The 14,897-nt window shown below is 47.6% G+C and overlaps 1 protein-coding gene across 1 annotated transcript in view; it reads left to right on the forward strand.

Moving 5' to 3' along the window:
• The first annotated feature begins 264 nt into the window (after window positions 1-264).
• LOC115311453 (snake venom metalloproteinase H3-like) overlaps window positions 265-14,897 on the forward strand; it is a 64,837-nt gene continuing 50,204 nt past the window's right edge. Inside the window, exon 1 of the mRNA XM_040218960.2 lies at window positions 265-364. Within this exon, the coding sequence (XP_040074894.2) occupies window positions 265-364 (100 nt within the window). The remainder of the gene's footprint in view (window positions 365-14,897) is intronic.

Raw genomic sequence — 14,897 nt, forward strand, 5'->3', positions numbered from 1 at the left:
TAAGAAGTTGGGATCTCTTATAATTCCTTTCATTCTCTAGGATTTTTTCGCTAATCGAAGTGATCGGTTCTCCCGTTTTGACGTCAAGATAACCACTGTCATATTTAGGAAAACAAATACCTCCAGCAAGTTCAAGCCGATACTAAATTTAAAAAAAAAACAAAAAAAACTTTCATTTGCTTTTTTAGAACAAGTACATTTAACGTTCTTAACCACAGAACATAAAACGCAACCACAGAATCACAGTTTTTTTCTTCTGCTTCAATGCCCAAAAGAAAATTCATTCAACTCATTTCAAAGAAAGGTTCTTGCCATTTCACGTATATTAAAGATAAACTGCGCGAGGCTGCAGACTGTGGCGTGAGTGAGTAGCTTAGGTGAAAGAGCGGGAGTGATATCCCACGGGTGACGTCATAGTTCATTGGCCACGCTACTCACTGGTGTATTGAACCGCGGTAGTTCTTCAGAAATGTCGCTACATCGTATAGCAGGCGGGGGTCGAACGACCGCCGCCGTGCTCTGAGAAAATATACCCTGCTCGGTTACTTTTCTGCAGAACATGTAGCGTGTCCAGCAGTTGCCTATAGAGCATGTCGTGTGAGCGGGCATTGCCATCGGCGGAGTGGTTTCACGGATTGAGGAGTCGCAAAAATGTGGTTAAATCTCTAACACGCAATCTGCAAGGGAATTATGAGCATGAAGGCGCGTGCAGCATCTTGCCGCTACTTATAACCGAGTGCCTTAAAACCTCTTAAACTTTCTTGCTACGAGAGAACATACTGGCGCGGTTGCGTCCGCCATCCTCGCGGTCACCCTGAAACTTAATTTCACTCGAGAAAAGGATGCACAGAATTTGCGACGTCTAATGTACATACTAACTATGAGAAAGGGTCGTTTATAACATTGACAAAGGTTACTCGAAACGAGAAGGGAACAACGAGGAGCGATAAAAATAGAAAATATACGGAACCGCCAAGTGCGCTACGCGATAGGTGGCGCTAATCTGTTCACTTGTCCAGAGCCATCTATACTGAAAGAGTTTGACCAATTGGTGGAGTTTGTTGCCTGCTAGAACCAGCAGATTTTGCGATAACATAAAATTGCATCACCTTTTTGTCTTTTATTCTTGAGAAATCGAATGGATTGTCTATGAGAGAGAGCCCCAAAATGACGGACGGAAGTATAGTCACCTGGCGGCTTCCAGACAACGCTCCTGCGGTTGCCAGACACAAAATTTCCTTAAAAAACAACTCCGCTTCATTTTTTTTTAATTTAGAAAATTATGCAGTCCCATTCAGTATCATATAGGAAGACCAGATGTAAAATGTTACGATCTAATTCCGTCAATATATTTAATAAACTGGCCAGCAAACTTTAAATTGAGCCAAGTCGCCGAAATCTGCCAACTCTAGCGTGCGACGTGAGGCGCAGTCATCAGCGCAGTCAATGCCATGAAGTTAGAGCAGCCAACGTTGAACCACTACGTCAGAGGCTTGTCTACTTCATTCTCACGTTTTGTTTGTTTTCAATTCTCAGAGCGAAATCGAACGACGACGTTATGAGTTTCTCCTCCCGGTGTTGGCTCAACGGCGTCCACCTGATCACCGTAACACGGTTGCGCTAGTTCGCGCTGCCCTGCGCGCTTCTCGGAGCTGAGAGCTGGGAGCAGTCTTTTTCGTCTCGCCGCTGCTCTAGCTTGAGGAGGGCGTTTTGTTTACGATACGAGCGCAGGTCGTATCTTCAATGCTTCGCTGCGATGAATGTCAAAAGATCCATAGGCTCACGATGTTGTGTTGCTGCCTGCTCGAATTACCAGTTGACCAGCCCAGGAGGTGTCTCTCACAAGTTTCCACACGATGGTGTAGCAAACTATTGGCGAAAATTGCGGAGCAGACGACGCTTGCGCTTTGCTCTACGTTCGCCTGCCGTCGCATAGAGGATCACGTGACCTTTGAGGCTGTGATGACCCTCGTAGGGGAGGCACAGACCGCTGTGGTGAGCCCACGCTGAGGTGAGGAGAGACGAGGCGAAACGATATTTACTGTTTAATAAGAATAGGAGTCGTTGCTGGTGCCGCCCGCAGCTCACCGACCGTCGTGGCGTTCTGAAGGGATGGTGTCCCGTGTTGTCCGCCACTGTGCTGGTGCGTGGGCGAGTTGGCTCCGGGGCTCACAGAATTCAGGGGCTTGGAGCGCAGACGCTAGTGGGTGGTCTTGTGATTGAGGCGATCCGGGCTTCTCAGGGCTCGGAGGGTTCGGGGGCTTGGGGTGCTGACCCGGGTAGCCATTGTGTTTCCCTGGTCGGGCTCACGGGGTTCTGGGGTTTAAAGCGCTGACGCTAGCGAATGGCCTTGCGGTTGAAGCGATCCGGGCTTCTCAGGGCTCGGAGGCCTGGAGTGCTGACGTCAGCGGGAGGCCCTTCCATTGTGTTTCTCTGGTGCGCTGTTTCCCGCGCTCTCTCCAGCGCGCTCCCTGGCACTTTCCTCGGCGCGTCTTGCAGCCGCTCGGACTCGCTTCCCCCGACAAGTGCACTGCCCCCGACATGCCCCGACTCCCAACTAGGTCCCTATGTCTGGTTTCTCCGCTCCCCCTCTTCTCTTTCGTCTTCTCCCCTTCCCCCTCTCCCCCCGGGCCGTCACTGTTCACGCCATCCGAAGCGGCCTGCTCGCGTAACGTGCACTGTACCTTGCCACCACGAACGTCACAAGACCACGTGGTTCGACGTGACGCGGCCATGACTGACGACACGAGACCAGTGTTGGCGGACGCAACCGAAGTTTCGGTTTCGGTATCTGCTGATGTTTACATTAAAGGGATTGTCCGGTCGAAACCGGAAGTACTTAAGTTCTTGCGCTCGTTACGTCGAGGGAGCCTTCATATAGACAAACGTCATTTTTATTTTGAGATATGATCTCCCGTTATAAAGTAAACCTTTCATGATCCTATGTACGAAACTGCACCCCGAATTTCGCCGGTGTCAATGGCTGACATCCGTAGGTGCTGCGTGACGTCACAAAACGCAAAGGTTTTTCGAATGGTCGGGATAACAAGCGTTGGTCGATGAATGTCTTGTATTTTGTTTCGAATTATATAGTCTCCTAGGCAGTACCCTACTGAAAGACGGTTCTTTTAATGCAGTTCCCAAGCGCGTGCAAAAAAAGTCACGCCTTTTATCAGGATATTACTCGCAAACAGCCATAAGCTTCGAGCAAACGTATGCCGTTTCGCGCAAACACAACTGCGACGGACGCCGATCGAACTAGGGGCGCTTGCAAAGCAAAGGATGCAAATTTCGCCTCTGAAGTGGCACTTAGGTACACGAAGCGGCATCTGGATACATATTTCGGCGGATCCACTGGATCGGTGATGAGGCTGCGGGTCATTCCCTCAGAGGCGACGTCCGCGGGTCGAAGGCAAACGGCGAACCGTTCAAATGCATGTCGTCACTTGACTTGGCCGAGCTTGGTGAATCGTAGGTATTACGCTCCATTTTCACACGCGGGTCAAACAGATATCGGCTGCACGCGTGCTAAATACAACTTCTGGTATCATTTCGAGATGGCCAAGCTGTTGGTTTCGGTTTCGCTGCATAATCAAGGTCTGTTCGATTCGGCAAGGAAGTTCTGAACTATAGTCGGTTACAAGTCAAGAAGGTAGCGGCAAATGCCCCTCAAAGGGAATCTTTGCATTTCGACGATAAGTTCGCGGCATCAGGATGATTTTGCGTCAGGAGTCACTGGCGGCAGCGCGGTCGGTATACCAGTCACCTCGAAGACGAAGGGCTGACGATAGCGTCTTGGCCAAGACAATTATCGACCGTAACTTTGGCCTCAAGTTGAAGCGAGAATTGGCAAAAAAATGCCGATTCTCGGTGTTTTTCCAAGGCCCGTTAGTGGGCGTCCACAGATGCCAGCGGACAAAGCATGCAGTATTATGCTCAGGTAGGGGGTTTATGCGAGTGCCAACGCACTAAATCACAGACCTCTGCATTGTATCGGAGTCGTCAATATGCATCCAAGAGCAACTGAAGGCGGAGACTATCAAGAGGGCAACACCTTTCTTGTGTCTGTAAGTAAGAATATCAACACTGTGGATTCCCACATAGCAGCAAAAAGAAACAATTTACGTGAGCCAATATTTTAACACTCACCAGAGGGAGCCATACCTACGCGAGCAGGTGCCTAAAACGCTTTTAGAATATCATAATCAAGCAAATTCCTACCCTCGGTTATGATCTCAATTCCGCGTCCACCGCGGGTACGTTATTATCATAAATGAGAGAAAATGCAACCTCCGTATCGGCGTTATTGTTAAACATCGCAGACATCTGAGCAAGCGCTGCGAAAAACGGCACCGCGAGCAGAGACGGACGAGGAGTTCTGCTATCGCCGTCTGCTCTTGTCGTCTGCTTCTGCACGGACGCTGAACCGAGTCCGGAGCCGGTGCAAGATTTTGAGGAACTGGGTCTGAACCAGATCTGAACTCGTTCAGAACTGGGATAAATCGAACGCGCCAGTGCAGCGGTCGTGCAACTTCCGGTTGAAGCGAATTAATGCACCAGTTCCTGCACTGCCGAACTAGTTCAGCCAGTTCAAGCGAATCGAACAGACCTAAATTGACTGATCCGATTTGGGCGAGGCGTGGGTGGACGTAGTTTAATATCGTTGGCACAGCATCACACCTCAGCTTACAAGCCTTTTGTCCGCTGAGAGCTCAGCTCGTAGCTTTCTTCTGTGAGATGATTGCTGCATAAGCAGGATCTCAATCTGGACGGGAACCCAGTCCCTACGCACGACGGCGATCCACTTTGCTCGTCACTGCACGTCTCGCGGAAAAGTGTGGAACGTCATGTCTTGGCTCGCATGTGCTGCCCGGTGGTTGTGGTACCCAACCGCGCAACAAAACTCTCACCCAACCACGAAACAAGTCGAGCACAACAACAAAAACGAAGCACGCTGTGGCGTTCACTCGAAGGCAAACAACGAGACAAAAATGATCGCTTTGTGTTTTGTGACGTCAGAGGTTCAATGTTGCCAACGAAAGCGGCGTTTACGCTAGAATGCGATTGGAGCAGTATAAATTCAATTACTCACGCAGAGGGGCATATAAAATTCGGATATTGCACGTACGATGCTTCTCAAGGCAATAACAATGATATTCAATTGTTTTCTCGAATACAAAATTTGACCGGACAATCCCTTTAAGATTACACATATAATATTCCACATTTCGCGAATCCGAAGACGTAGAGCTGTTTACTAGTGCTTTGGTAAATGGAATCGCGTATAAGACTAAAATTTTCGGAATTGATGGGAGTTTCCCTTTAAGAAGGTCAAACTACCTCAGGAGAAATGGCTCTGCTCACCTCTCGTGGTAAGCGCTTTTAAGATGTTTCAATGCACACGGTTCCTAGTGATCGCAAGTGTGTGAACGGGCCTTGACGCTTAGTTTGCTTATTGTATGTGCGCGTATCGCGTTTTAGATGCCCTCCCAATGCTAACAAAATCATAGCCCCATGAGCGGTCATCAGCACAGCCATCACACGCGTGTTTGTCGCTTCAGAAAGCAAACAAAGCACGCGCTATTCGCATAAAAGCTGCAAATGGCACCAACCAGAAGTGGAATAGACCAATTGCTAAAATAAATTGCCCAAGCATCAAGAAGAATGATATGAATCTATATAAGTCTACGCGCCGAACGCGCTCGCCCTCCCCGTATAAAGATTCGAAGTAAATAACCAAAATAAGGTGTTGACGAACGCGCGTTCGAGATTAAATTTGTTTTGGGCCTTTGCTTTATAACAGTTACTACTGCAGACGGAAACACGTTCAGCGCGTGTAACTACACTCCTAGTATACTTCTTGGTGCTTGGGTAATTTGGCAAAATGTCTATTTCTGAGCTCCAATGCACTGTAAAGACTGACGACCAGTTTGTGCTTTCCACTTTTCCCCCGCTCCCTCCTCTCCCCATTCTACGCTCTCCATCGTCGCCTGTTTCCTCCTCCCCCAGGGTAAGGAGTATCTTCTGCCATGCAGAATCTCCTGTCTGGTCGTCGGCCTTTAAAGGACAACTCCGCTTCATTTTGATATTTAGAAAACTATGTAGCCCTCTTCAGTATCGTATAGGAAGACCCCATGCAAAATATTACGATCTAATTCCGTTTATATATTTAATAAACTGGCCAGCAAACCTTCAAGCGAGCGAAGTCGCCGAAATCTGCCAACTCTAGCGTGCGGCACGAGACGCAATCATCAGCGCAGTGAATGCCATGGAGTTGGAGCAGCCGACATTGAGCCATACGCCAGAGGCATGACTACATCATTCTCACGTTTTGTTTGTTTTTACTTCTCAGAACGAAATTGAACGATGACGTCATGAGTTTCTCCCCCCGGTGTTGGCTGACCGGGCGTCCACGTGATCACCGTAACGCGGATGCGCTAGTTTGCGCTGCCCTGCGCGCTTATCGGACTCTGTCTCCGCTCCCCTTCTCCTCTTTCGTCTTCTCCCCTTCCCCTTCTCCCCCGGGCCATCACCGTCCACGCCATGCGAAGTGACCTGCCCGCGTCGCGTGTCCTGTCCCTCGCCCTCTCCCGAACGTCAGAAGACCACGTGGTTCGACGTGACGTGGCCATGACTCTGACAACACGAGACCAATGTTGCCTGACGCGACCGAAGGTTCGGTTTCGGCATCAGCTGATGTTTAAATTAGGATTACACAAATAATATTCCACATTTCGCGAATCCGAAGACGTAGAGTTGTTTAGTAGTACTTTGTGAATTTGAACAGCATGTGAGCCTAAATTTTTCGGAATTGAGCGGAGTTGCCCTTTAAATACGAGCGAAGCAGAAGAAATACAAGAGTGAGTTTCGGGCTTTCAGTACGCGCGCTCGTGCAGTGCAAGCCCCGTCTTTGGCGAACGTAATCGTGCTTGCAGCATTGGCTTCTATCGGACACAAAGTCAAACACACTGTGCGGAGAGAAACTGGGGAAGATGGGGGAGATGAGAGCGCCCGGGGGCGTCAGCGCGTCGAGCCCCGATTGGAAAAATAGTGGGCCGACGCAATGGAGAGTTGCCTTTGTCTCGACTCACTATTCGCACTTTGTGGAACGCCAAACGCCGGCGTCTGAAGTGCGAACGCGAGGAGCTGCACGCGGAGCAAATGACACTTTTGTTCTCTTTGATAGAGGCGTGCAGTGGGAAGAGAAGACAAAGGCAACTGGGGGTTTGCGTACCACTGATCCTCCTATTCAGAGCTCATCATCTCGATGCCCCCGCCCGTTATCTCGTCCTTTCCCTCAGATTACCTACATATGAAGCAGGGTTTTAGAGCGCAGCTCTTAGGCGCCCGTTTCCAGCTTGAGCGGCGTCACCTTCGCCGTCGCCGTCGGCGTAACCGCGAGGTGCATTATGGGTAAATCTCCCCGCTAAATTTAGCTGCAAGAATTTTCCCGCTAAATTTAGCGAAAAATTTCCCCGCAAATTAAGCGAAAAATCTTCTCCGCTAAATTTAGCGGCAAACATTTTCCCGCTAAATGTAACAGATAAATTTGCCGGCTAAATTTAGCGGCAAAAATTTCCCCGCTAAATTTAGCGGAAAATCTTTCCCCGCTACATTTAGCGGAAAATTTTCACCGCCAAATTTAGCAGAACATTTTCCGTGCCAATTAGCGGAAAAATTTCACCGCTAAATTTAGCGAAAAAAATTCCCCACTAAATTTAGAGAAAACGTTTCCCCGCCAAATTTAGCGGAATTTATTTCCCGCCGGGAGTGAGCGAATTGCGGGAGTAAGCAAATTCCGGGAGTGAGCAAATTCCGCTGCGCGGAATTCGCTTCCTCCCGGAAGGCCGCTTTTAACGCGGAACTCTACGACATTCATCAGCTCTGGGTTTCCCCGAGGGCGGTCTTATTGACGGCAAGTTTCTTTGCTTACTCCACGAAGAGAGCAAGCTTGCCAGCTCAGCCGTGAGTGCTCCGGCACGTTTGATTCTTTAATGGGCGTTCGTACGCTCAACAAATACCGACTCGATCTTCAAACACCCGGTATGATGACCGAAGCACATCATAATATACTCGTCTTCTAGCACTGCGTAGAATCTCTAATATTCCTACTTTTGCGTGTTTCTCCCAGAGACTCGCGTGTGTTGTCTGGTTTCAAGCAATGGCCTCCGATCCGCGATCCAGCCGACTACCATAAAGATCAGTAGCTTCGCCTTCACGTCGAGGTGAAAAGAGCGAGTTACCATCTACTTGATTAAATGAACATTCCGTGACGTCATAAACTTTGCGCGCAGAATGCAAAAAAAAAAAAAAAATCTCTCCCCGTCAATATTGCTCTAAAGATTTTTTTTTGCATAAAATTTATTTTTCGACGCGTGTGCCAAACACTGTTAAAAAAAAAAGGTTATTTTCCTTTTCAGCGGTTCTTTAAGGTAGAAAGTAACTCTGTGAAAGTAACGGTCACTTACTTTTGCGGAAGGGTTATTGTAACTGCAATTAGTTACAATTCAGCTTTGTGTATTTGTAAATGTAATGCCTTACTTTCTTTCAACAACCTGTACAAGTCTGAACCCGTTGCTCTGGCAAGAATGATGCACACAGGGGCATTTTTAAAGCACGTAAAAATCGCATGGTGGCATTTGTTTTCTCTGAAATTTTAACGTTTAAGACATTCTCGCCCCGGGCTACGAGAGGGAGTCAGCTACCTGGAGGTGCGACTAGTGTGCCTAGATTCCAGAGTCTTTCCAACTGCTCGATAGGAGTCACGTCGTTCTTGGGCCAGCGTTTGCAATAGGAGGTGCAAGGAGGAAGTGACGAAAGCGTTGATCACCCGCAAGCGCCTCCCCCTCTCATCCCGCGCTCTTCCACGCCACGGGATAGTGCAACGCATGCACATTTGCCGTAATTCTGTGCAGGAGGCGGTCGCCATTAAACTGCAGACACACTCCATGGTTTTCGTCACTCTCTCTCTTAAATCTGGGCACACTAGGTGCGGCACTGGCAGGGACGCCGACAACGGGGGCGACAGGACAGACGCCACTGGTGACATGGCATTAAGACGCGAGCATCGAGCACGATGCTAGCGTTACAGTTAAGAGCATACGCAAGACCTATATGCATAACCAGTTGATATATACGTCACTGCGCATACGAAACGATAGACACAAACGCGCCGTGTAAAAAGGCGACATGGAAGTGACGTCATCAACCTGACATTCTCAGCGTCACGAGACCACTTTATGTCCAGTGAGAACGGGACATGAGGCACCACGTGTCTAAAGGTCTCTATATAAACACGATTGCATCAATGTTAACGACGTAATAACCTATTCTACGTCCAAGAATATTCAAAGGACCGACCAAAACGGGATTGAAGGTTTTTTCTTCTTTTTTCGCACGTAGGATAACATTGTCGAAAGCCAATATGTTCTGAAAAAAAAAAAAGATCTTCTTGTATATATAAAAATATCATACAATTATTTTCCTCTACGTCACAGGTTTAATTACATAAGTTTCAAAGGCTCTGAGTACAATGGGCGTCTAGAATTAACCAGATTGCGCCGCCACCCTCCCGACACTTTTTTAAACTAAATGTCGCGGTAACCAGCTAAACCCACCTCCGCACAGTGCCACCGGTATCATGCAAGCGTCAGGCCGCACGATCGTTCGTTAATTAGAAGCTAGGACCATCTTCGAACATTTTCTAACACTATTGGGGCGGTTGGTAACTTGCCGCAACCTGGCGAAGCTTGCATCTTCAAGTTCAATTTAATGCCGGAGGTCTATAGAGGTGTCAATGGCAGTATAACATTTAAAATAAATGCCTCCATTTGTCACTAACTACGCGTAATATTGGCGAAAGTAACGATAAAGTTCCGGGTGGTGACGTTTCTTGTCTAGAGCGAAAGTCAGATGTTTCGTTCTCGCGCAAGAGAGTTCTTTTGCACAGGCAACAGGGAAGTCTCTTTTTATTTCAGAAACATGTACATTGTATACAGGTGCAAAGCCGACGTCATCGTGAAATTATTTTTAAACATGTATCTGCTTAACCATCGCACCGGCACTCGCCGCGGTCAACATGTTTAAAATATTTCTTGTGGTAACCTTGCTCCAACATTGTGCGAGAAAGTGCTACGCCAGTAAGTTTTAAGCACTTCTACATATTTTACTCAAAGTATAGTTTGATATGTGACTTGTTACGGCAATTTCTGTATGATAGTTTTAGATATGGACTAGGACTCTGCAGTTAATGGAATAACCTGCCGATTAATCGATACAGGCATGAATCTCCAACTAGTTTCTTAACAGATTAATCTTTGCAAAGTCGACCTTTTTGTGGGCTTGTCAGAGATATTCTATTGCCGCGTGCCTGACCGAGAAGTAACGCTTCTCCGTACTTCCAGAAAATTCGAGTTTATTGTTACCTCGAGTGTAAAAGATAAGAAGGCCATAATGGACCTCGCCTAGTCAGTGTGACCCTAGCTCACTCACGGACTTTCTGATGAATGTTCGAGAGACGGAGTGTAATCGGTAAGGAGCCGAGCGCAGTCCCGGCGACTCTTTACTTTGGCGCTAACCAGCTGTTACGCCGAGGCACCGTCGCTCGCTGCTGCCGCCGTCTACGATCGCTGCTGTTTTCCAGACGTCTGGTTTTCTGTTGTTTTTGGCACAAGATAAGGTAAGTGAGACTGTGAGGAAGGGGGTACTGAGGGGCTAAGGTTGAGTGTAGCTGTGAGGGTGAGGGTGAGTGAGGGGCTGAGGTTGAGTGTAGCTGTGAGGGTAGGGGTGAGTGAGGGGCTGAGGTGAATGTGGTTCTGAAGGTGAGGGTGAGTGAGGGCGTCCTAAAATGCCGACCTCTGATCGAGTCTCCTTCAGAGCCACGTCAGCGAGCGTGAGCGTCCCCCGACGCCGACCGCGAAGGCAACCCACTCCCCCTGCGAGAACCTTCTTCGAGGGTGCGCCTGTACATTCGCGCCATTTAAAGCTCCGGTGCGTAATCACGTGGTATAACGGGCGAAAGGTCAAGCGCATCCGATTGAGCAGAAGATCACATGTCCCGTGCATATTGCTTTCAAGTTCCAACACATTCGATTGCAAGCAGATATACTCACGTTCTCAACACGAAGTCAGTCGATGTCATTTCACGAGCTGATATTACGGAGTCACTCAATATCATCTTGTGAACTCAGAGTCATCTACAGGAGTCATTCGATATCGTCTCACGTGCTCAGAGTCATATCATGGAGTCACTCAATATCGTATCACAAACTCCGACTCATATCACAGTCATCCAAATTCAATCAAAATCACGTGGTGAGTGTGAATGAGACTGAGTGAGAGAGTTTGTAAGTGACTTTGCCGAGATATGGCCACCACCGGCTGCATCAGACCCGGGGCTTTGCTTTTTGGCAAGCCGGTATGCAGGAATACGTCTCGCATCATCGCTCGGTTTCATGGGTTATGTCGTCGTGCAGCCGTTGCCATGCCCAGCGAGAGTGGAGTCGTGGAAATACCCGATGGATCTCTTCTTTAGCTTTCTAGGAACCACGACCCTGGTGGGAGACTGACTTATTACCTCTCCTCATCATTAATCGTTGCGATGTACCGAAGCAACAAGCCGTCTTCGCACTGCAGATATGAATCTAACTGCTCATAAACTCATCCGCCGGCGTTCCGGTTGCAAAACCTATCTACTTTCTGAGACTCAACAAGCTTTTTCTTGCTTACCACTTCACCAGAACTTACGATATTCCGCTCTTGCGGCATTCTGAAACTGGTACGATACCCGATCTGGGTGTCCGGAGTCCATCCGGTCCACGCGCCGTCGGGCTTCATGGTGTCCGGAAGGCGGAGGAAGGCAATGTCTGGCGTCAAACCAATTAATTTTTTCATACATTTTTGTGATATTTGTGTTCACTATGCACGGCGACCACTCCCCCTTTTAGGGAATGTGATTCGGATGTTACATACAAACTCTTAGGCCCCTTGCACAAGTAAATTTTTGACAACAAATATCTCGAGATACAGAAGCCTGGCAAAGTATTGCAATACAATCAAGTAATAAAAAAAAATATTTCATTATTGAGCTGCAAATACATATATCAAATGCCTCTTGATACAGATACTCTACAGCTTCTATAAGATACTATTGCCATAATTTGTATCACGATACTGCCCAGCCCTGCCGTAAACACACCGCAAAAAAATTGTGTTTGCTCCTTGTTATTATTTTATCTAGGTCTGTCTTAAAGAAACAAAACACCCCAAAAATGGTTTTCTTTTTTGCCAGGTAATTCACGATGGTATTAGGAGACTACCTAATCATAATTTTGCTGCAGAGTCGCGTAGATGTTTAATCACGCGAAAATACTCAACTGCTCGAAACCGAAACGCGAGCACGGAAGCTCATGGCCGGAAGCCACGTGGCAACACCCTACCGCGTTTTTTTTTTCTCTGCTTCTCCGGCGTGTGAAGCAGATGACGAATTTTCATGCACCGTTTGTCGTGCGATTGTTTCGCACTTAAATCCCTTTCCCTCGATGTTCTGCGCTTGAAGATCGAGTGGCCGCGGTACCACAAACGACAGTTTCAAAGTAGCGGTCCCACGTCCGTCGCAACGTTGGTCGTCTTTCGCCGCCGCCATCGCGTCGTCGAGCCCGCGGCACGCCGCCATTTTGAGAATGACGTGTACATGTACTTCCTGTGACCTGCGCAACATTTTGTTGTTTTTTTTTCGATCAACGTATTTTCAGCTTTTTGGAGGCCCCAGATATAAGGTTCATATTTTTTCTATTTTTTAATTATTGACCGTGTGTATTAGTGGACCCACGACTTTGACTGCATTTGGTACACGCAGTCGGAGCGCTACTTGACGATGCAAAGGAGGGTAAGCGCGCCTGAAACCGGCCAATTCTCCAAGAGGCTAGACAAGCCTCTTGTCTAAAACGTCCTTTTGGACGTTTTAGACAAGGGGCAGGGGGGGGGGGGGGGGGGGGGGGGGAGTGCCTGCGCAGAGATGCGCTGCGATAAGAAACCGAAACCCAGAAACGTATCCAAATTAAGGATTTTTTTTTTCCGGAAAGCCGTAGAATGCTGCGCGTGTCTTATATCATTGTAATGTGGGCGCGTTTAGTACTTTTCGATGATTCCCCTCAAGATTCTAATTGAAAACATCCCTTTAAGATCAATAATAAAAATTTAATTACTCAAAATTAATTGATTACCCAAATATATCGAAACATAGTTATTTTCCTCGGTCAACCCTTTGACACAGACCACTAAGGAATCAACGATTTTCCGTGTGAGGGGTTCTTGCATGAGCGGTTTTTCCGGCGTTTTCGGAAACACCTGTACATATATAACATATGGTGTTACTGCGAAAGTTTTTAAAAATAATTAAAAAAATGTTGTTAGAGATAAAACGAGACTCTCTGCGGGAACGAAATTGCAGCCTTGGTGGAACTCAAGGATTGCAAGAGCATACTAATTCGTAATATAATTAACTAAGCTGTACTAATTAGTTTTTAATTGGTGAAAATAAACATGGTTGCACGAAGAAACATGCTAAGCATCATCGAAAACCACTAACTAACTCCTTTTAGAAAGGTATAAGGCATGGGCAGCATTTTTCAACGTCAAAAAAAAAAAAAAACGCCGAGTTTGGACGCGTATTTATGTTTCGATTTCTTCTTGGAGCGCATCTTTGCGCCTGTGGTCCTGCCCCCTGGTGGCCGCTGCCCGAACCAACCGCCTCGGCTCTCTGGTAGGATGGAGGCAAGTACAGCGCACGTGTGTTGCGCGGCTCGGTCATTGGAGACCAGGACCGCATGTGTAGAGATGCGCTATGAGGAGACACTAAAACCCAGAAACGCGCCCAAATTCAGCATTTCTACGGAACGCGGAAAAAAATACTTGCTCTGCCTTATATCTTTCTAAAAAGAGTTGCTTTTGTGGTTTTCGATGATGCTTAGCTAGTTTCTCCGAAGAACCATACGTTTATTTTCACGAAATAAACTTAATTAGTAAACTATACATGTGCCTATTATATCGAGCGAAACTGTTAAAAGAAAATTGGAGCGTCAAACCAACGTTAGATTCGTTAATCATTACACCGATTTTAGAATGAGTCTGTCTTCAAAAACCAGCCTCAGAGTAATCTTCTCTAACCTGAGCCAGAGAATGTTAAAACTCAGGTACTCCAACAGCTGTTGTTCAGATATCAACTACAGGCTTCATCTTTTAAAAGCATGAAATAAAGTTAAAAATTTATGAAACATAGGAGACCAATATCGAAACAAGTGTACATGTACCACACCCCGTATTTACAAAATCAACTTTTTCTTTAAAAAAAAATATAGGACAATGTTGTTATATTGTACGCACCGAAGTCCTACAGGAAATCGTTGACAGATTTTCCACCGGAGCATCCCGGTAGAAGATCCGCTTCGGTTTTTTCAACCGCGGTTGTCAAATATATGTGGGCCCGGCACTCCAAACGCCCGCAAAAACTCTCGAACATCGCCGTTATGGCGCACATGAGCTCACCGACGTCTCTCACGTCCGCGCCGGAGCTGGATCTCCAGACTCCAACAGCGCTTGGGAATCCGTGCCTCCGATCACCGGAACACGCTCCGGCGGTGTCCAACACTCGCTGAGCCTCGCTCTTGGACAAAGCGTCCCTTTTCCTGGCCACGTTCGATCTCGTGTTGACTGGCAGCAAATCCTAACCCGATAACGCGCTTCCACGAGTTAAGGCCGACCTCCATAGGGCGTATTCTCGACGAAATCACGCTCGTATCAGCGGGCGTAATCACGGGATTGGGCGGGCGCTTTTCTCACAGAAAGGAAGAGGGGAAGGTCGCTAAACCACACACGGCGCTTTTCGTCAACGTCTCCTC

This window comes from Ixodes scapularis, unplaced genomic scaffold, assembly GCF_016920785.2.
Source record: "Ixodes scapularis isolate PalLabHiFi unplaced genomic scaffold, ASM1692078v2 PGA_scaffold4__175_contigs__length_147842914, whole genome shotgun sequence".
In the NCBI taxonomy this organism is placed as follows: Eukaryota; Metazoa; Arthropoda; class Arachnida; order Ixodida; family Ixodidae; genus Ixodes; species Ixodes scapularis.